At 41.1% G+C, this 24,146-nt stretch overlaps 1 protein-coding gene across 2 annotated transcripts in view; it reads left to right on the plus strand.

Annotated features, from left to right (window-relative positions):
* The window catches only part of dym (dymeclin), a 55,601-nt gene extending 31,866 nt beyond the window's left edge, over positions 1-23,735 (plus strand). For both annotated transcript variants that reach the window (XM_054611930.1, XM_054611931.1), the window contains exons 15-17: positions 11,622-11,804; positions 14,246-14,359; positions 22,253-23,735. In XM_054611930.1, the coding sequence (XP_054467905.1) occupies positions 11,622-11,804; positions 14,246-14,359; positions 22,253-22,402 (447 nt within the window). In that variant the 3' untranslated portion in view covers positions 22,403-23,735. The remainder of the gene's footprint in view (positions 1-11,621; positions 11,805-14,245; positions 14,360-22,252) is intronic.
* Positions 23,736-24,146: the final 411 nt, after the last annotated feature.

Consider the following 24,146-nt stretch of genomic DNA (forward strand, 5'->3'; position numbering starts at 1 on the left):
CATACAGATTTATATCACTTCATTATTTACAAATATTATTATGTGCAGGAGCATTTAACCAAATGTACATATCATTTAGCAAGTGTGATCCGACAGTCAGTCTTAATACCGAACTCACGTGAAACAAATAAATGAAACACAAATTTTAACAATTGTTCTATAAACATTGGTCTCTATTTAAATCGTGTTTATTTTGTATTTACATATATTACTAACCTGTGAAAACAGGAATAAATGAAGAAGCAGGCAGTTCTGTGGCGTCTTCATTGGTAGTTTTCCCGGGCTATGGGAAGACGTTGCGCGCGCACATACTAAACCACAGCGCTGCACGGCCACCTATTGGCCATAGGTTGAAATATACTTCTGAGGAAGTTAGTATAATAGATTATTCTATTTCATTGAATATTTTAACTAACAGTACATTACATCATATATTAATCAAATAAACAAAAATGTGACCATACATTTTGTGTGCGTCACATCCCAATGCAATGAAGTATCTATGGATCTTGTTAGGACGCCACACCTGAGTACACTCTGTTGACTGTTGACTGTATAACCGTCTGTATTTGTGCTCAGGCACTTCTGCCTCGGGTTTGTCTGTGTACATCTCAGTCTCGCTGTCTCATTAGATTTGCTTGGTCCTAGATAAGTGTGTGTGCGTAAACATATTTCTCTGTGTGTGTGTGTGTGTGTGTGTGTGTGTGTGTGTGTGTGTGTGTGTGTGTGTGTGTGTGTGTGTGTGTGTGTGTGTGTGTGTGTGTGTGTGTGTGTGTGTGTGTGTGTGTGTGTGTGTGTGTGTGTGTGTGTGTGTTTGGGGAATGGAGATGTATTCGGAGGTCCCCATAGATGCCCCTAGGTGTTGTGGAAACGTGAGTGTATTTGAGTGCTCCTTCAACCATGCTGCGGCTGTCTGATGAGGCCCTCTTAAAAACAGACATCTATGCACACACACACACACACACACACACACACACACACACACACACACACACACACACACACACACACACACACACACACTTATGAAAACATATACAATGCAATTATCCAGCTTTGTTTTGATGCTTCCTGCCTTCGGGGCTTATTTTAATGCTCAGTTTTATTTACACGCATGCATAAACACCCAGCATATATGAGTGAAAACGGAAAAGATAAACATAAAGAGAGATTACTTTGCCTTCATTAAATCCTGTCTGTTAAAGATATCATTCCATTCAGCTGTTTTGCATAAGAGTGTGCACTCTGTGAATATAACGATTGTGACAACAATAACAAGACAAATACATGAACACACACTTGGAGGTCAAAGTTCGAGGTCGACTACACAACATTACTCCTGCTTTGGGTGTTGCTCAAGGGCGCTGGGCACATTTCCAAAAGGATTATTTCATGGGAATTTTACAATGAGTGTTTTGTTCCTAGAAAATTGTCTGACATCCAGTCTAGGTCATAGACTTTTAAGACAGAGCTGGTCAACTTTTCTGATACGGCTGTTTATCCTTCAGCTTAGACTATACTAACTCGTATGACATTGGATCCCATGTCTACAAGGGTTGCCGTGGCTTATTGTTCACAGCTAGAGGTCGACTTTCCGCTTTATTGACATCTCTGGATTAAAAGGAACATGCTGTAATGTTTGCCTTCTGAGCATGAGTACACACATAAAAAACACCGTGAGACATAAATTCAGCTTAATTGTGTCTTGGACAGCAGAGTGCACAATTGGCTTTTCTCACGTATTTGGTTGTAAACAACATCTTGGTCTTAGTCAGTGGTGTTTTTGAGTATTTGGTAAGTTCTGGTAAGGTCTCTGTTCAGGAGGTTGGGGACCTGAGGGTGAACTTTTCGTTTATGACCAAATCGCAGCAAAACAAACGACATTACCATGATCCCCCGCTGTACTTTTTGTTTAATAAGCAAATATTTGTAAGCTAAAAGGCTTACCTAAGATGGTGAACCTGCAAAACATGTTTGCATGTCACTGTGAGCTTCTTTGAAAGCTAAAGTTAGCATTAAGCTCAAAGCACAGCATTCACAGAGGGTTTCAAATCAGTAGGGATGCTGCTTAGAATTTCATCATCAATCTGCATTGTTTTATTAATAAATTAATTAATTAATTGTTTGTTCTGTAAAATGTCAGAAAAAATGGTGAAAATAGCAACCACCACTTCCCAGAGCCAAACGAGACATCTTCACATGGCTTATTTTGTCCAAGAAACACTCCAAGAAACTTAAAGATATTCAGTTTACCATCACATATACCAAAGGAAAGCAGCACATCCTCACAGTTGAGAGTATAGACTATTGCTATTTTTACTTATTTATTACAAATATAGCAGCAGATTATGTTTTCTGAAGATCATTTCTGCTCTACTGATCGGATCCTTTAAAAGAAGACTGAAATATACAACAGAGCAGATATTTATGCTGGGGTGAATTTTCTATTGTGGACTTTAGTCCGATTCTGTCATCAATGGTTACGCTGGTTGATTTTTGAATGTATGTGACAATGAGGACTTAAACTGTCTTTTTGCATGTTGACTAAATATTGAGCAAATATCTGTCGTCTCATCTGTTCATAGAAATGGAGGAATCATAGATGGAAGAAAAACAGCTATAAAAATTGCAAATATGAAAGGTTATTCCATACAAGACATTGGTTGAAAATGTTATTTAGAAGCTAAGACTTAGCGGACAAGCCATTTGTTTCTACCCTCTGTCATCAGCATGATTTACATAAAACCTCATGCATAGCTTGTCACTGGCCTAGGTTAGTTATAGGTTTTGAGGATGTGGCATCTTAATGAAGTTGCGTCGACTCCTTTTATTTTCTCCACATCCCTGGCCCTCCTCTCCTCCTCCGGTAGTAGTGGATGTGGCAGTGTAATTGAAAGCAGCCTGCTCTGGTCTTATTCACAAACTCTCATCTTTACTCTGGAAGTTTAGGGAACTATAGGGAGCGATAAAGAGGAGCAGAACACGAGGAGAGACGAAGAACAATAGATGGAGAAACAAGCAGGAGGTGAGGGGGGTTTGGAGAGAGGGTGGGCTTGCGATATGCATCTGGAAACAATGTAATTTGGCCGAGTCTGGCTCTGGAGAGAGAACTAATGTTTGTTTAATGTGGGATTGTCCTGGACATGTAATTGCTCTCTTTTACGAGGGAGAGACTGAGAGGAGGATAAGAAGAAAAAAAAAATCGTCAAATGCTCGAATCTGTGGGTTTAAGCCGAGCGCATTCTGCTTATGTGTTAATGTCTCCCTTTTTTTTTTTTCCTCTGTCTCCCCCTCCATTTCCCTCCCTCTCTCCACCTCTTGATGTCTGCGTCTAGCTCTCTCTCTCTCATATATACAGACACAGAGCACACACACACACCCCCCATCGTTGTATGTGTTTGTGCTGCTGTGTCTGGTTAGTGTCAGGGAAGAAAGAGTGAAGGGTTAGGGCCCCTTGAGCCCCCGGGGGACCACCAGAGGCTCCCAGTCCAAGCAGGCCAGCTCTCTGGGGGCCCCATGGTTGCTCTCTCTGCAGCCTCTGTATCTCTGATTGCATGTTTTTTCTTTTCTTTTTTTCATCTTTTCCCTTGCCCCTTTGAGATATGTGCAGTGACATGCAGTATATGCTTGCACACACAAGCAAACATGAAAAAGAGAGGAAGTATGAGCTGTGTTGCATTGCATTGCGTTGTGTGTCACTGTTAATGCTCCCAGCCAGTGGTAGTGGTAATGTTACATCTGTGCCTCTTCGTCTGTTTACTGCTGCACATTTCTGGGAAGAGACCAAAAGCACACACACACACACACACACACACACACACACACACACACACACACACACACACACACACACACACACACACACCAACAGACAGAGCCAGAAGCATGTTGGACCACCCTGTCTATGTGTTTATGTGCGCTGGTTGAGTCACAATCTGTGATCTCTTTTTAATAGCCGGAGTAGACACATGCCTAAGCTTTGTAGCACCATTCCTTTTGTTTAGGGAAACGGCAGAGCCCGAGGATAACTCAACAGATAATAAACATTATGCCTTCTGTTTATCATTTGGCCTTCCAGGAATTTGCCACTTTCTTATTAGGCTACAAAATTGTTTTGAAAAATCCACAGTTTTTCCATTAATGCTACAATAGCACATAGGTGACGAGAAAATTGTGTTTTTAAGTTGATAAATATACAGTCTCTGGGTTATATATATGTAGGTTAACAGATAACATCAACCAACCAAACATCAGAAAATTATCATTTTTTTTTTTCTTTGAAAAAGTAATAAAAAATATACAGAGATCTTTACTTTAACGACCCATATTTAGCATTTTTAAGCGGTGTATAAACATTTAATAAATTGTTTATAGCACGCTATAATGTAGTTATAAGCAGCTACGAGGATATTGTTTGTGTTTATAAATGTACAATATTTATAAACAATTATAAATTCTCTTATCAAGACACATTGTCATTTATTATCTGTTTACAAATATAATGATAAAAACTCCTTACGACTCCTTTATAGTAAGTTACAAACCTTCTTAAAAGTTTATATACTGCCTATAGGAACTACATTTAAGTTTTCTGGAAAAGTTCCATGGAAATATATTAATGTATGTATGGTAATGTGTTTCTGATAAAAGTGTCTCTTCCCGTACTTTTCTGTCCTCTCCTGATCTTTCTCCCGACTGCATATTTTGTAGGAAATGACTACGTTCAGTGTAGCCTCAATATGGTTCAATCACAAATGGGAATCTCATGAATTTTCAACTTCTCCTTCTCAGTCTCTGAGATTGTTAAATATTGCAGTTTAATCGCCCAGCCCTACGCTGACTTTCTTCCATGTCCTTTGCCTGTAATTTTACGGTGCTGATGGGAACTCTGGGACAAAGGTATGTGCTAGGGCAGTGATCAATGTCTTACCTTCAAACATGGTTCACCTGAAAGTAGGAATTGATAGATTGAAGTGTGAACTATCCTGTCACATTTCTTTATAGTCTTTTGATGTAGAACCAATTCCCCCCACATGACTGATGTACATTATCATAGTGCTTCCCTGAGATCAGAAGTTACAGTACACACACACACACACACACACACACACACACACACACACACACACACACACACACACACACACACACACACACACACACACACACACAAAGAGAGCGCTTCTTTTCAATTCATGTGAAAATGCCCAGAGGGGAGAAATGGAAAGAGAAATGAGGAATGTAAAGGGTGCCTATACATTTAACTTTTTCATCATTTCATAACTTTCAAACCTTTAATGCTTTTGCCTACAGCTGAAGATTTTGACTCTTGGTCTAAAGTATAGCAGTATGACATGATGAATATTAGGTTGTTATATCAAGTATTTCTGAATGAATCTTGTTACAGTAGGAGAAGTAGTGCGAAGCAGCTTTCAACCCTGCAAACTAGCATTTTACTCACTTTTCTAGTATCAGCACTGCTTCTATCTAACATAAATATTCGTAGACAATGGGAGCTGTCAGTACAATGTGTGGATCTTTCAATCTTTTCGAATTTTGCCTTTTTAGACTTTTGCCTTTTAAACAGCACCTGTAAATGTAGATGTTTTGTTTGCCCACGTTGACCAATCAAATACATGCAGGTTGCACATTCCTGGTAGATTCTTTTGTAACCGAACTCCATATTTCTACCGTTTACCTCACGATTACCACGATGAAAGATAAACTGATTGCCACTGTGATAACTTTCCACAAGAGCAAAAAATACTTCCTCATCCTCATTTGGTGTCTGATCGTTTTTTCAAACACAGGGATCACACTGGACTTCCTGTATCATATTTTATTGTCCATTGTCTCGCCAGTACCTGAGGTAATAAAACGTAAAAGAGGAGCTCTTAGACTGATGCTCCTTGCTCATTATATTATCCTCTCAGTCTCAATATGAGTCTGTTTCCTTGTGTTCGTCTCATTAAGTCAGTATCCTGCTGAGAGCTGACTTACTCACTGACCCCACCCGTTTTAGTCTCTTATCTTCCCAATTTATTCCTCACCTGCCTAGTGAAGGCGATGCTAGACCTTGTTGTTAGTTTACTTGTTAGCCTGTCTCTCTGTATTTATCCGTCAGCCTCTTAACTTATCTCCTCTGCAGGCAGCAGGTGTTCTGGGGGTCCTAATGATTGTCCGTCTCCAAATGGCAGGTTGGGCAGCCCTGCTGTGCCTTGGTCTTTTCCCCTGATCAATGCGTAGCAAAACAGAGCACACAGCTAGCAGCCCATCAATTAGCACTGCCCACCTATCTGCCAAGAGTGCCGTTGCAGCTCTCGGCGTCATCTTCTTTTCATCCTTATCACTTGCGTCACCGTCAACATTAGGGCTGTTTTTGCCCACCCTCCTGCTGTGATTGATGGCCAAATATGTGAGAGCTTGTGTGAACCGATAATAAGGTGTCTGGTTGCAAATATACTGGACTTCCCCTCCACACAGACAGTGATGCAGCAGTTGTCGAAAGCCATCTTTCCTAAACAGATCCTAGACAGGCATTGTTGGTGCTGTAAGTTCTGGAGGCAAATACTATCTTTTGCCTAATTCTGTGAGTGTGTGTGCAACAAAGGGTTTCTTGTGAAGCTATGTGGTAATAAGAGGCTGAACTGGGCACAATGCTCCACAAAATGGTGTGATTATGACATGGCTATGGTACCATAATGCAGGTCAGACAATGACCTATTTATAAAAATAAAAAAAAACTCCCACAAGACTGGAGAGGCTGCTGCTACTCAGCCAGTCTGACCCTCTCTGTCTGTCTGCGTGGTGCTTTTTATTACCCCTCTGTTCATGCTTTACTTCATCTATATTACCTTCCCTCTTTTTTTTCTCCCACATTATAACATTGCATCCAGGATTAACAAATATTCGTTCTAATTCTGATTAGTGGTTTATATTGTGACAGCGTGGAAACGTCTGTCTTTTAGGTGTGGCTTTTAGCTCTCTCTCTGTTTGTCTTTCTGTGTATCAGTCTGTGTTTATCTCCATGCCCTTGTCTTTGTCGATCCTCTTTCTTAATATGTCTGGTTTGTCTGCCCTGCAACAGCCTGCAGTGAGCAGTGGGGCCAGCCAGGGAATCACTAAGCTATTGGTTTAATGATGCCAGCCCCTACTTTACAGGGATTTACATGTCTGTGTCTCTAAACACCCTGTCACACACACAGAAAAACATGCATAAAAACAACACGCATGGATATGATAGGACGCCTAGACATACACACATTCACACAAACAAACAGATTGTGTAGTGCCGACAATGTCCTTCCCAGCCACTGATTGCATCTGCAAATTCTATAATTTCCCTTGTCAGACAGATAGCAAAGGTCAAACATACCTGCAGACATAACACATTTGTGCTCAGCATGTTGAAGTAATAGCAGCAGAATCAGACAGACGGAAACACACACACACACACACACACACACACACACACACACACACACACACACACACACACACACACACACACACACAGGCGCGTTCGCAGCCTTTTCCCGTGAGGCTTGTGTAAATGGAGAAACAAGTGAAATGGGGGCAGGATCATTGAGACTAATGATATAGCTCATGTCTGAGGCCTGTGTTTTCCTGGGCGGAGAGAAGACATTTAAATAGTGGCATGAGTGGCGGTGACTAAATGACAATGCAGCAGGCTGAAAAAATAGCACATGACTGGAGGAGAAGGAGCAGAAAAGGAAAAAATGAGGAAAGAAAAGGCTGCGATGGTTTTAATAGCAGTCACATAAAAAAAACACATGTCAGGTGTTCTTTGGGGGGAAAAACAAGTGCAAGAGAACAGAGAGGGGAGGAGGAGGAGGAGCCAATATATTTAAATCCTGTCTGGGTTTCAAGTAGACCATGGACCTCCTAATCTCATCCACTTGACAAATATACACACAGGGCCAGGCAGACGTCTAGTTAGCCTATTTTCATGTGACCTGAATTCCCCAGTGTGGCATTTTTTTTTTCTTCTCCCTACCAGGCTAATCTCATTAAGTTGGGTGCAGAGCCGGAGAACAAACACACGAAGCAACCCTCACTCTCACTCCGCCTTCCTCTCCTCCTTTTGTCTCCTCTTCATCGCGTTCACTTCCTCCATCAAACCCCCTCCCGCTCCCGCCCCCACCTCAACTCTCTTCTTCTATGTTTCCATTTTTGTAGCTGTCGTCCTCCTCTTCCTCCCACTCAGTTGTCTTCCACATCTGTCCCCGCTTTCTGTCTAATTATGGGCTGCCACAGCAGAACGCGGAGAGCGGAGCAGGTCTAGCTAGGCGGTGGAGTCGAGCCCAGAGAGCCACCTCTGCTTCCAGACACACAATCAATCCTCATTATAGCCGGCTCTTCTGCCTTCCACTTGGCTCTTCAGGCCCGCCTGTGAAAACGCCACACACCGCCGTGCACGCTCCTCCGCCGGCCTGGCGATATATTCAATGCAGTGCATTATTGCATCAGTGTGGCAGGCCTGATTCATGGTCCACGAACAACAGCATACAGTTTTATTACAATCATCCTAATCCCCCTGGCTACTTTCAGGTGTGTGTGTGTGTGTGTGTGTGTGTGTGTGTGTGTGTGTGTGTGTGTGTGTGTGTGTGTGTGTGTGTGTGTGTGTGTGTGTGTGTGTGTGTGTGTGTGTGTGTGTGTGTGTGTGTGTGTGTGTGTGTGTGTGTGTTCATTCATGTGCATATGCTTATTATAAAAAAATTTGAATAAAGGCCTCACAGAAAGCAAAGTTATTTATAAGATAGGGATTTGTTTTCGAAGCAGGGCACCGAAGATGGAACATAAAATGCTACCACATGCAGTTCTGTTACAGATGGTTTGCCCAGATTGGAGGTGGAATCTCTGCTTCCGATCAGCCTGCCGTTGCAGCCTCAGTGAGCCGCTGTTTTTGAATCTGGTCTTAGCTGGTATTAGAAAATTCTTGGTCGAAACAGGGTCGTCATCAGAACAATGATGTCTGTCATAGAAAAAGAATCCTTAAGGTTTAAGTCTGACTTTGGTGAACATAAAGGCCCATATTCTTCTCTATGAAAGTTGTTTTTCCATGGTAATGGAACAGATTTTATGAATGATCTTTATGACTCTTTCTAAGGTTGTAAATGTGCCTCATCTTTTTTTTTTTTTTTTTTTTTTTTTTTTTTTTTTTTAACCAAAAAGCTTTACTGATTCATACATATACACATTAAAGATTAAACTGGCTTGGTCAGCACCTCATTCTAATGTATTTTACTGGAATTGCAATACTTCCAGGGGAATACGCTTCTCTCATTTAAAGCCTGATACGAGGCAGGATGTAACCCCAGAGGAAGCTGCTGATGAGTACTGTCTAAGGCGAGGCTTCCTGTAAAGCAAAGATGAGAATTCAAGTTTTGGGAGCAACTAGCTGATCTGGTCAATTAAGCTTTTAAAGGAGTTATTTATTTAATTCACAATCCTGTCAATGATAACAACGATTCAGTCGTGTAGTTATAATGTTTTGTTTGCTTTCTTTTACTAGTTTTAAATGTCACCCTCCCGTTCTCAGCAACCTCCACATCATGATCGAAAGTACACCATCTGCACTTGTTTGTAGTAGTTGATGCCCACAAGCTGCTGGAAAGTTATGCATCTCTGCTGAACTGTCGCCATAGAGACAGGTGTTAATATAGTAGAGCGGCAGTTATGAAGACAAATCTTTTAATACATTTGTATGATATAGTCGTGGAGAAAAACATCATGTCCACTTGTTAGTGGACTTCTAGTGCAACGTTGCCATCAATGTAAAAGACTAAGATAAATAGACCAATATTAGCTCATTAAAGATTTATCCGTTTTGGTTATAATGTAATTATAAAAATGTCCCGCTCTGTACAAAGCTTGGTCTCAATTTCTTAAAAAAGTAGTCGATGACATTCTAATAAAATTGTTGATGTAAAAAGGGGGCCTTTTGTCTATATATCGTTATTAGATTACGTGTGACAGTGACCATTCTTGCTAATCATACAGACCCAGGATCAGGGTTGGGGAATCTTTGCAATGTGTGTTACAGTGTTGGTTGTTCTACCATCTGACTTATTTCATTAGTGCACTATGGCATTAAGGTAAGCTACTTTGGATGTTCTTGACTCTCTGCATTCTCTTAGTCTGCATTTTTGTGTTAGCTTCTTCTTAGCTGTTGTCTTTCCGCTCTGTTCTGCACAACATAACTTGTTATTAATTCTTGTAAGGAAGTCATAATGTTGTTTTTTTTTGCTTTTTTGGCAAATCAAAAACGGTAATCTACCAAACAGTGTTTGTTTTCATAGGGATGAAGCAGGTTACATTGTTTTGTATTTTCAGATTGGTTTGGAAGCTGTCTGCATCTTATCTATAATATACCATCAGTACATGATAGATTTTGCAGAGCGCCAGCAGTTGTCACACCCTGGGAAATCATACATCTTCTCTTGAACTGTATTCACCAATTCATTGCTGGGTTGGTTTTTTATCTCTTTAAAGATGATTCATTTTCCCACAGTCTCTCTGCCATTTCCTTTTTTGTGCCACAATGGACAAAGCCGCGTGGGACGTTATCTCATCATGGTGGCGTCTGTCTATCTGTCCGTCTGTCTCTGTAGACACATTATTGTGAGAACGCTACAGAACAATGCACGATGCAATCGCTGTTCTTAAACCGCAGATTTCCCAAGTAGAGCAGATGGACTGATTAGATTTCCACATTTATAAGAATACTGATTTCCTTGGAACTACCAAAACTTCTGAGAGGATTGATATAAGGCTGTAAGTTTACTATTTTATGAGCTACCATTAATGGTACACTACAAAAGTTAAAGGTTTCATAGCAGGAATAAACTGAAATTTGGACACACACAATCTCAAAGATCCTTCTTGTTACACATCTTAAATTTCAAATGCGACTAAGCATTTATTTTATTTTGAGTCCCTCAGTGGCTGAAAAGCCAGGTTAGCGGTTTCCAGTCTCTGTGCTAAGCTAAGCTAACTGACTGCTGATGGTAGCTTCATATTTACCGTACAGACATGAGAGTGGTATTGATTCTCTCATTTATCTCAGAAACAAAAAGGTGTATTTACCTAAACTGTTCCTATTAATGTGCCTTTGAGATTTGAGCTCTCGTAACACACTCTCGGTCCTGCCTTCAACAGCTTTGTGATCTGTAGTTTTTTGACAAGCCTACTTTGTGTGAAGAACTTTGTAAATAACTCATCATGTCAGCCACTCAACCTTCCTTGTCATCCTCTCGTTCCCACACCCTTCTCGTCCCATACTGTCACCTGTCACTCACCGACAGTTGTCTTTGCCCCGAGAGGAAACCTACTGTGACATGACCCGATCTGTGCCTTTCAAAGTCACCTATCTGTCCCTCACTAAGACCTTGGCTGACAACTTTTATCCTTCTCTTCCTCCCTGTTTCTTCAACCTCTCTGCCCCTAACCCCCCCCCGCTGATCAATCAGGAAGCAATCATTAAAAAAAAAAAAAAAAAAAAAAAAAAAAAAAAAAAAAAAAAAAAAAACGCATTTCAAGTGGAACCAGTGTTGTGGGAAACCAATTAACCTTTACATCCTCCCTCTCTCCCCCCCCAGGCCCAGGACCTGAATGTGATTGAGGAGGTGATCCGCATGATGCTGGAAATCATCAACTCTTGCTTGTGCAGCTCTCTACACCACAACCCGAACCTGGTGTACGCGCTGCTCTACAAGAGGGAGCTCTTTGAGCAGTTCAGGACGCACCCGTCCTTCCAGGACATCATGATGAACCTGGACACGGTCAGTCAAAGTTTTTTCTTTTTTTTTTTCTTTTTTTTTCTCCTGATAATCACTTGAATATCAGAAGTGAGAAGCCTGAGCCAGGGAGCGCTTCACTTTCGTGGCTGAGTTGTGGTAATTATTCCATAGATCAAGGTTGTACAGATTCTCCCTGAATGTCCTCTCAGTCTGCAGGGAAAGTTTCAAAAAGCCAGGCAGCGCTGGAACATATGTGAACTGCATCGTTAACATGGTGTGCAGTTGGACTGTACGTCACGCTGAGCCCCCATAAGCTTAAGCAGTATTGATGAATTAATCAGTCCCCTTGTGTCGAGAGGCTATGTGTCAAATATTCATTGAGTGTTGGGGGAGGAAGGAACAGCATGAGAGAAAGCTGTCATTCATGGCTATATTTGTCATATAGAGTAGGAGAGGATGCTTTGGTGTACATGGTTATGTATGTGCGAGGGATGGGGGGTTGCTGCATACATAGCCATGGGTTTTGCTGTTATCCATAAGTATGAGGTAAGCATGCTATCTAGAATCCCTCAGTTAAGTCAGTATCCCTGAGGCAATTCGCCGAAGTCTTCCCTGTGCTTGCAAATCCGTGTGTGTGAGCATGAGATTCAGGATGAGGGGCTGCTTTTTTGCTCCTCCAAATTAACCCCATATGGGAGGCCTTCAGAGCTAATGAAGAGATTAGTATTAGATAGACACACACACACACACACACACACACACACACACACACACACACACACACACACACACACACACACACACGCACACACACGTGCTTTGCGCATGTAGGCTCTGGTGTGTTTGAATTCTCTAACGCAGCCTCAGAGCATGAGCAGAGAAAACATTGCCTGTAGATGTGTTTTTTTTCCACTGTTGGTTAGACAAATAAGAGCTTTAAAAAGAATCAGTAATACCTAGTTTTTTGGGTTTTTTTAATGATCAAATATCAAACATTTCTCCGGGGGAAGAAGCTAGCACAGCAGTGGAAACACAAAATATAGTTTCATTGATGTCTTCTTTGGGCTTAAACCCAGAAGACATCAGATCATTTGAGCTCCAAAGAAGTGTTAATTTTAAGTGGGATGAAACACGCTCAAACCCTATAGTGCATTTGAAATGTGAAATACACTATGAATGTATGTGCTTTCTTAGTTTGTTAGCTGAGCTAATATTGAGAATGATTCTCGTTCAGTATTTTCATATCATTGCCATATAAATGATACTCTACGTAGCTCCCTATCCCTGTATAGTATAGACACATTTTTATACTGTTGCTAGGAAACATGACAACCCATGGATACGTCTTGATGGCTGTTGATGTGAAAGGTAGTCTCAAATCAGACGGACGGTTTGTCTTTCAGTCAACATGTTACGTTAACAACATACCTTGTTAGAACATTCACCATTGCTGCTGTTTACAGAATGAAGCCCTCTACATGTAGCATGATGCTACTTTGTTCTAACTTAAATCTCCATATTGCACCCAGTGTCATCATAAAGGGTGTGGCTGCTGCAACATCTATGTGACAGCCCCAAACAGCAGCATTAGAAGAGTCAAAGAGCTTCATGACAGAACTGAGAGTTCATGTTAAACCTCAAGAGATCAAGAGGACATGAGATCCTGTGTGTTAAGAAACAGAAACAGCATCTAATGGTGTAAAACTAGATTAGACCAGAGATCTACTCTGACTGGATTATTTAGGCCAATCGTGATACTTGAGAATTGTAGCAATATTATAACAATATAACGGCTTTTATGGTTTGTTTTCTTTAGGGCTGTACCGACTGTCATTTTTTACAACGATTGTAAAATCTATTGAAGTTTTTTCATGAAGCTTCACATGTCTTCATCGCCCAAAAAACAGCTTTTTTTAATGACTATAACTCGCCGGGGGGGGCTCTTTTGTGTGCAGCAAAGAGGAGAACAAACAGTTTTATGACAGCTGTGAAAATGTTTTCTTTGAAAAGGCTAAACACCAATAAATATCGATTTGAAGCAGAATATTTTTGGGTTGGAGTCGTATCAAAAATTGACATCATGTTTTTATCCATCTTTTTCCAATAAGTGAGGAACAGTAATTTAGTGTTGATTTTAGTGGTCCCTGTGGACAAAAGCAAGTTTTTTTTCGGAGCACCAGACTCAGTTACTGTAATTAATAGCTCTTTAATTTCTTTTTTACATATGAGGCAACATACACACTAATACCGTTGCATCCGTGAACCCAATGTTTGCTGATGACATGGGGTGTCTAAAAACCGATGTGTCATATTTAACTGACAGTGGTACTGGTCTTCTTATCAAAATGCAAGAAAGCGAATAAACGTATTTCCATAAATGTTGAACTGTATGCTTTACAAGTCATCTCTATTAGCCCAAATGTTTTTTGGCAAATTTTGTTTCTGTGTTGTGATTGGCCCTTTCCTCTCGTGTGACCTTGTAGGTGATCGGCTTCTTCAGTCAGCGTCTGGAGCAGGCTGGAAGTGACCTGTCTGTCGAGAGGGTTCAGGAAGTCATCATGAAAGGAGCCCAGGCCCTGCCCACAGACAGACTGAAGGTAAATCTCTCTCTCACAAACACAAACACACACACAGATACACAGCAGGGGGTTGGATGTAATGGACGAGCCTTGAGACGAGGAACAATGAAAAATGAGACTGGCTGGAGAAAAAAAAGAAAAAAGAAGTGTGACATATTGGACATCAAGGTGCAATGTGTAGAGGGTGCAATGTGTTGTCAAGGTCTGGCAGTTATGGTTGATTTGGTGCTGGGGAAGGAGAGGAAAAGAGAATTAAATTGTCTGGACAGGTGAGAGAGGGAGAGGTATGGGATAGGTATATGGACTGAGGCAGGGGGAAAGATGGAAAGAGCCATCGGGACATGAAACTAAAGGCTAAAGCCCAATTCTCATTAGCATTAATGCCCATCTTCATTCCATCTCCGCTGGCCGGCTGCATGCGAACATGTAATGGCATTTCAAGGAGATGGGATGGGGGGCTCGGGGGCACTTTGTCATGGGCACGTAAAATTGGGGGAGGGATTTGGGGCCGAGCGGGGGTTTATAAATCTGCCACCGTGCCTCGTTACCCAACACTCCCTACACTCCTGGGGGTTTCGCTAACCCCCCCCCGCCCTTTCCAGTGCTCCTCCATTAATCAGAGAGGAAATATGTAACCAGCAGTCCGTCCCGTCCCCCGTCCCCCCCGCGCGTGCGCCGCTCCTCACCAGCGCTGAAGCTCTTAATTGCATGTTTCATCATGTGTTTCATGTTCTATACTTGGCGGCTGGCTGCAAGGCATTTGTCTCGCTGGCCGATGTGGAAGAGGGATGGTGCATGGCCACAGAGTCCATGTGGTGTCTGTCTACGCTCCACTCTCTTTGGGCACCTTGAATGTAACGATCGACCAAAGAGCTGTATTATTACGCATGGAGCCATGTGGATAACCCCGCCACGTCCTTCAGCATGGGGGCTGTACCTGAAGCACACACACACACACACACACACACACACACACACACACACACGTAGTCAGCTGTTGTTAGAATGTGCATGTGTGTGTGTCTTTGTTTCGGTGTTGTTGACTCTCACATTGACTCCCCACCACCTGAGTGCTTTTCAAGCTCTACAGCGTGACATGAAGCCAAGAGTATATCTGGGCAATGTCTCCTCGGGGAGAAGTCCCTGCCGCTGCATGGTACCATCCCTCAAACAAACAGCTGTCCCTCCAGCTCTCGCTTCCTCCTCATTTTATGAGCTCATTCCGCCGTACAGCTCCAAACGCGAAAAAAAATCCATGAGTTGGATTAATGTTGTGTGGAATCATCGATAAGCTGGTAATTACTGTGTAAAGGCTCTTAGGAGTATTGGTGTCTCAATCAGGTGTGTGTGTGTGTGTGTGTGTGTGTGTGTGTGTGTGTGTGCGTGTGTGTGTGTGTGTGTGTGTGCATGGAGAGGGCTGACAAGGAAGAGATGAGAGGGTGCTTTCCCTCTCTAAAAAGAAACACAAATTGAGCACATTATTCAGTTGTTTGTCATTCATTAGTGAAGTTATTCTATACTGTGGTCACTTTCACATGTAGTAGCAGCGCAGTGCATTTCAAAAAATGCTGCATAAGTTACCAAATAGTGTTGAATTTTGTCTTCCTGAGTTTGAAGCCATTTCGACATCAAGCTGGAAACTAAGTCTGAAGATGCCAATGTTGCATTGTAGTCTGGATGGCTCAGGCAGCTATTTAGTTAAATGAATACATGCAAATATTTGAAATAAGTCCAAAAGCAATAAAATTCCGTCAACACATTGATAAAAATACTCCAATAGTTCCAAAATTTGCAGACAGGTATGCAAGTGAACTGATGTCGTGTTTACTCTGTATGGTACAGCTCTGCTCGACTCGACGCACTTTTGGTAAAAGTGTTTTGAAATGGGAAAACCACAAAAAGAGCGAGTCGAGTTGAGTAGAGTCGGGATAACCATGCAGTAATGTGTAAATGATTTGCGTCTGTCCGTCTTAGTGTTTCCAGGTTGTTTTAATTGAGTCCACAGTGAAACATAAAAATAGATTTTCAGATCACAGCCAACAAATAGCTCCGCTGAACAAATCATTATTTATTGGTGACTAGGGCCTCTGGTAATATTACTTGGATACAGGTTGAAGACAGCATATGTGCTTTACCAAACATCAGCAATTAAAATTGGTGATCACAAAGAAAGAGACAACGGAAAATGTCTTAACTTAGCTTCAACACAACTGGCCAAATGTGAATAGAGAGTGTCCTCCTGACCTCTGTTATAACCTAAACTGTGTTTAAATACAGCCGAATTAATAATGTAGTTGTGCTCATTTACATATCTTTGTGTTTTTATTGATAAACGCTGCTTATAAGTCGTCTCACCTGTTAACCAGCAGTCGTTCTCAAGCTGCTGTGCTGCCATGATGAAGTCATACAGGCTAAAGACAACAGTTGCACCGTGTGCTCGGTTATTTCGACATTTAAAATGATCCATCACAAAGAAAGTTAGAGGTGTCAGAGAATCCTTCTCAACTTAACTGCCACATGGCCCCCGGCCATCACTGGAGAGTTTATGTCATCGTTCTGCAAAAGCACTGTCTCCCCTGTACACATACAATTACTGAGTCAGCATTTTAAGATTTATACACTCTGGAGACAGTTTTTGGGCGAGAGAGACATTTTAGTTAGGACAGAGGGCTGACCATGAGAGTAAAAGACACATTTACTAAATTAACTGCCTTAGTTGGACATACACTTAACCTTTGACAACGGGTGATGTTCACGGGTCTTGACCAAATGATTTAACCTGCAGTTGTCTGAAAAAATAGTCAAAACTATGCAAAAGAGGATGGTTGTAATGACCAGTTTTGGTGTATAAACATAAGGAAAAAGACATTTAGTAATTTTCTATTATTTTTGCATTTCAAGTTTTCACAAACTCAAAGTACTGGTGTGGACTCAAGTCTTTTTTTGCATTTTTTTCACCCTAGTGTGGACACATAAATTAAATTTGCTGCCTTGAATTCTGTTTGTCGGGAGGAGCTGACAGTTTTTAGGTAAATGATATTATTTAGATTTTACCAACCGTGTTGTTTTAGGTGAGGGGAACATTGTAGACACAAGGCTACAAAAGAAACCTTGTTTACTTAAAGCATTTTTAAGTGCTTACACAAATACGTAGTCATGTAAATTAGGTGTCAACTGAAAGAAAAGGTTAGAAAAGGTGGTTGATACCCCAGGGGATGACCCTCAGCGCCTCGTCACTCAACCGTCTCTCTCTCTTTCTTTGTGTACGTGTGTGTGTGTGTGTGTGTGTGTGTGTGTGTGTGTTGTGTGTGTGTGTGTGTGTGTGTGTGTGTGTGTGTGTGTGTGTGTGTGTGTGTGTGTGTGTGTGTTGTTTCAGGGTGTGTGAGGCTCTCATGGACTGTTCCTATGGAATGTGTTGTGTAGCCTGACCAGCTGAAATCAGCCTTATTGAGCAGTGATAGCCCACAGACTCTCTGGCTCCTCAGGACGGGCCGGAGGGGGTGGGAGGTGCTTACCAGCTGTTACACTCTACCTGGGCCTTTTTTCCCACACTGAAGTCTCTCTAAAGCTGCTTTCTGAACCACGGAGTAACTTCAAAAAACTTGTCTTCATAACCGATCTATGGTCCTGTAGAAATATTATTAAGATTATTAACAATATAGTAGGGAATACTGGCACATTTTAGCTCCTTAAACATAAGCCTTGCTCCTATCAATCTTCGATATTTGAACATGATTTCATATTGGGAGTTGTTGCATTACCATTTCATAAATTAACCAAATAAGGAGACCAATGTATGAAGTATTGGGCTGTAACTATTTAATTTCAAAACTAATCAGTAATTTTGTCTATAAAATGTAAATAAATTAACAAGACTTAGTCTACAGCCATGCTAACAGCTTTGTTAGGCTACACTTTGGCACAGCTGTGCTTTGAGCTAAATGCTAATGTCAGTATGCTAATGTGCTCACAATGAAAATGCAATCATGCTGAGTTACAATGCTTAGAATTAACATTTTCTGATAAGAATTAAACACAATTTATAACTGAAGCTGAAGTGAATGTCATTAGTTTTGCTGCTATTTGGTCATAAGGCAAAGTTTTGAAAATCATTTGGACCTGGTGATGACACGAGAGGAAAAGTCAGAGAATCGCCAATGTCATTACCGTTAATCATGACAGTGATGTGATTGTGTGTACCAAGATCTTTCAGTCTGGACCAAAGTGGGGGACCAACCAGTCAAAACCCATAGAAACACCACTAACGTTCATTGAAAGCAGGGAAAAGCAACATATGCTCAAATTTGAGAAGCTTCAACCTCCTAAATTATAATATTTCAGGTGTGGACAAAAAATGAGGACAGTGGACCGAAACAAACCTATCAGAAAATATTAGGACGGATTTTCTTTTTCACTAGTGTGTGAACCATAGGCTGAAATTACTAGTATTTTCAGTTCTTGTCTATGTACCTGCATCTATGTGTGTGTGGGGTGCGTGTGCGTGTGCGTGTGTGTTTGTGTGAGTTCATATTTGCTCCCTAGCCGCATTCTTCTCTGTCTGACCGAGCTCTGACAGCACAGCACAGCACAGCAGCGTGCAGAGGCGGGACGGGAACACCGAGTCCTGTGCTCAGATATGAGGCCAGCCAGTCAGTCTGTGTTCAGGGGCGAGGGCCTGACCCGCCAGGACCCATAACTAACTGATATGAGCCCGGGCCAAGTGGGCCCAGACAGCTGCCAGACTGAGAACAAAACAGAGCAGAGGAGGAGGGAGAGGAGGCAACAGAAGAGCTAGAGGAGATATGTACCGAGAGGAAGCTACAATATAGACAGAGATAATATAAAGGATGCTGTGATAGATGCTCCGATTTTTTTTAGCTGCGAGGCATGTAGTGATAACCAAGACTTCCCGTTGCAACAAATCCCTTGATGGTTCTGTCCAATATAGAAGTCTGTGGAAAAATGTTGGCCATTGTGATACAAGTTTCTCATTTTGTGCTCTATATCTGGAGGAAATGGTCGGATTCATACATACATATTTGTCACATACCTGTATACATAACAGTGCCGTCTATTCTTTACCTCTTTATTTGTCCAGCTTTGGTCTCGTTGTCCCTTTTGTTGATTTCCGTGTGAGTACACTGAGAGAAAATGAAAAGTAAAATTCTTCGTATGTGTTCACATACTTTGCCATTGAAGGGGGGATTCATATTCCTGCCGTTTAGGTTCATCATTTATGTGTTTCTTTATCTCCCAATAATAACCTCTCCATGACACAATAAACCAGAGAGGCCTGTGAGAAGAACATCCTTGTTTTTAAGATGTTCTATTACTACTGTATTCACAAAGCATTCAAATAGTGGCTGAGAAAAGACCATTTGTGTGCTTAAAGTCAAACTCTGATTTGTTTTGCTTTTTACTGTAAACTGTGAACTGTCAGAGGTCACGATGAAGTGCCTCTCATACGCCTTTGCAATCCAGTCGTAGTTTGAGAGAACATATAAACTGAGATATTGTTCTTTTAATGTCCTGCTACTAAGGAAAGCTGCAATGTTGTTGGAGCACTTTTTTCATATATGCAAATTAATGAGGGGAACTTCTGATTTCTTAATGCTCATGGAAACGATTTTAATACCACACGCATGTTTGTCGACATGGCATTGTTTGTTGATTAATGCTTTAATTATCTTAACGTATAATTAGCATAACTAGTTATGTTTCATTCATCAAGATGATAATGGCAGGACATTAATCAGCTAAACCGCCTCCTGTTTTAGTTTGTTTGTGCTTATGAGTCAACAAAGCTGCTAATAAAATGAAACAAAATAGTTTCCATCGTAAAAAATGAAAGCCTCTGTGCCAGCAAGTAAAAATGAGCCTGGCTTGAGTAGCATCTCCACATTGTATGAACATTTGATGAGTTTGTAAGCTTGCCTACGCGTCCGTCACCTACACACAAATACCAGCCAGATAATACAGCTCCTGCATTGTGTCTCGCCATCACAATGGCGGTGGTGTGTGTGGTCTGGCCTCAGCAGCCTGGCATATGGCCTGTGACCCCGCAGCCCCTCTGTCTGTGTCATAATGATACCGATAGTGTGGCCGTGAATAGAGCCAGCCAGGGCTCAATAGACCCGGACAGGGACCGTCACATAAAGGCCCTCAGCGTCTGTCTTTCACCGCAGACTGATTACTGGCTGCGTGTGCGCATATACATGCGTGTGTAGACAGGAGGATATAATGAGGTACGCTTGTATTATTGATGCTCTGCTTTTGCTGCCTACCTGCTGTTGGGTGGGTTTATGTTGGCTTCAAGTCATTGTTCATCAAAGTTCATCAAATATAACTGTATCAATCGTTAATCAAGTAAAAATTTCCATAATCAATTTTTTTTGCTTCGAATGTAAGTAAGAATGATGAATGTAAGTATATTCTGCGTCTCTTTTTTTCCCCATATGTTTAGAAAATGACAGTTTTGGGGGTTTGGACTGTTTGTTGAATAAAACAAGACATCTGAAGAATTACCTTCATCGGAAATTATAATGGGCATTTTTCACGATATTCTTATTAAGCATTATAGAGACCAATTAATTGTTTTGTCCAGGAACTGTCAGAAAAGAATAAAATAAAGTTCCCAAGATCCAAAGATATTTATTAATTATCATAGACAAAAAAAAAACTGCTATGCTATTTGTAATGTTTGCTTAAAATTGGAAAATTATTAATTTCCTGTCAATTAACTCGTTCTTTTTCAGCTCTGAAATTCATATACAACATAATAAGTATGCACAAGATCGTACAGTCCACATCCACATGTGTTTGTTGTCTCTTTTCTTTCCTGGTGGATTATCTCCGGACATAATGAACACCGAGGCCCGACAGTATGAACTTGATAACCTCTCCTCGTCCCGCTCAGTGAGTGTTTTGTCCATTGACAAGCCAAGCTTCAGTCATGACAGGCTGAGGCTTGAAGGCCTGAGTGGCTATTACCAAGTAATCAGGTTACTCAGCACTTCCCCACAAGTCTAAACAATAAGGTCGCCATGGCTGACAGACTGCTCGGTAATGTTACACCCCTATGTTTGGTTTTAGTTTACTAGATTGCCTTTAGTTTGTTCTTTATGTATTTACTTGTTTGGTATTGAGGTCTGTTTTCTCATCCGTCTCTGGGTAGTTTCTGAACAAGCACTGAGCGACAGTCGGTCCGTAGCCGTCGATATCCAGTCGCCCGCTCGGGTCTTGAGGGCGATGTTAGCACATTAGCCGTCCCTTTAAGAGATTAGTGGTCGGACCGCAGAGTGATACCTGTCCCGCAGTCAGCTGTAAGCAATTTTACCTCACAGACGGATGGAATTACATCGGCCAGCGAGCTACTGTAGCTGATGAAGAGTGATTACTGAGAGGCCTGAACAAGTTAACCTACCTGTGTAGCGGTGGAGATGTCGCCGTGGTGGCCACAGCCCTCTATAAATATCCAAAGTGGTTAAAAGCAATGTCTTGTTGGTGTTGACGTCTCATTTTTTTTTCAGAACAACAGTAGCGTTGTGTGAAAAACTGCAGCTCTCTCACTCATTTCAATGAGATGCTGCAGACGTTAGAGAAAAGTAGACCCGTGCTCAACTTCTGTCACAATCCAAGGCAACGTCAACGGGCAATACTCTAGTCTCCAATGAAAGATGTGCACATACACATTCCTGGTAGAGGATGTACGTGAACGGGCTAATCTGACCTTTTATCTGGCAATAAATGCAACAGCGGATAAAATGTTTATCACCATGATTATTTTCCATTTTTAAATCCTGTCTCGATTGCAGAGCCACGGTTTCCAGATTGATTTTACCCCATTTTGTATATTATATCATGCATCATCCCACCAATTTTCATCTTTTGCTTGTCTTTTTGTGTGAATAGAAGTTTCCGGAGCTCAAGTTTAAGTACGTGGAGGAAGACCAGCCGGAGGATTTCTTCATCCCTTACGTCTGGTCCCTGGTCTTCAACTCCGGAGTCGGCCTCAACTGGAGCCCGCATGGCATCGAGCTGTTCAGCATGGACTCTGGCTGAAACACCTGCTGCAACAGACTTCCCTGTGTCTTCATCCCCGTTCAGTATAGGAAAAAAAAAATAAGGACTGACGGCATGTGTGTGAGTGTGTGAGTGCGTGTGTGTGTGTTTGGGTGGGTGGGTGTGTGCGCATTGCCCTTTATAGTATGTGCACGCTGCTTTGAAAGTGCCTCGACCTTGTACAGACTGGTATTTCTTTTTATGCAGCACAACTTCTTTTCTCTTCTCATATCATAAAAGAATCCTCTGCTTCAACACTGTGGAGCTTCATCTGTACTGGTTAACAGTTCACACAGTAGCGACCGCTTACCTGAGGTCAGTCCTGGAGGGATTACCGATTTAACACCTGAGCAGCTTCACCTGCTTCCACAGCACATGCAGAGTTACAAGTCTTCTGTAAAATGTTCTGTTATTCTGAGGAGCTCAGGACACCGGCGTTGGATAATCCGTTTTTTTTTTTTCTTTCTTGCTTACAAAGAAAAGGTCAATTAAAACACACGTACCTAAATGTTACACTGCTCTGGTTAATTTACTGCTGCACTGAACGCTAAGAAATAGTATCAACTTCATATTCAAGACCCACAACATACATTAATGAATAACTTATATGATATTGAGTTTTAACTATCTCATGAATTTGCTTTTTATTTTGACCAACATTGTTCTCTGGATACAATTGGTTTGTATAAAATATTTGTGTTTGTGAAATAAAATTTAGATAAGGGTCAGAGAAAAGAAAGAAGGTGATCACCAACAGAAAGTCTTCTGTTTTGTTGTAACATGCATGGATTTCAGATTTCAGTACATCAGTGTTGCTTGATGGCCCCTTTCCAATAACCCACCTTAAATTACACTATAATTAAGGCTTAAGTTCAGTTCCTGGATAATATAAGCAGTCCACATCGCTCTTGTTCATGTGATTTCCATCTCGTTTATGTGACTGTTGTGTCTTTAGTTGTTTCCTTTTTTTCTCCTGATGCTAGGCAAGTACTCCAACTAGGATAAGTCATTGAACCTCATGTCCTGTTGTGCATAATTACAGTTGATTTGACTCTTTGATTTGTAACTTTATTTGCATGTTTAACTAGAGACTTTGTATTAAATTATTTATTTTCATGTATATGTTTTTCTTTTTTTTTTACATTTTCAGCCCTCCCAAATGTAAATAGTAGTATTACTTAAATGACTACTACTATGAAAGAAAAACGGTGGTACTCTACATGATTCTTCCCAGGGTGGAAAACTGGCTTTATATTATTACATATAATATGACAACATCTGTCATTTTGTGGCGATATTACTTTGGAAATAGGAGTTTAAATAAAAATATGAAATCAAAACAACCACAGTGTCACATGGTTATTAAGCAAAGTCAACTACTTGTACCATTCAGGTAAGAATATGGACATAAAGGGGAATATATTCGATTCTTCTCATCTGATTCGTGTATTTCTCAGAATGTTGAACTATTCCTTTAAAACTTGGGGTAACAACCTTTCAAAGACGAGATATCAACGCCCTGCAGCATACCCTGCTTAATCGTCTACTTGACTCTAAATGGACCATAATTTACTAAATGAACATCATGCTGTATTGAAGGACACTTGAAACTAGAGATTGAGACCATAAACCTATGTTAACAATGTTTACTGAGGAAATAAATTAAGTGAGAAGTAACCTCATCTTCCAAAAGACTTCTATACAATCTGACTTATTCTTGCATCCAGAGAAATTAGAGGAATTG

Source organism: Anoplopoma fimbria, chromosome 14 (genome assembly GCF_027596085.1).
Source record: "Anoplopoma fimbria isolate UVic2021 breed Golden Eagle Sablefish chromosome 14, Afim_UVic_2022, whole genome shotgun sequence".
NCBI classification, from domain to species: domain Eukaryota; kingdom Metazoa; phylum Chordata; class Actinopteri; order Perciformes; family Anoplopomatidae; genus Anoplopoma; species Anoplopoma fimbria.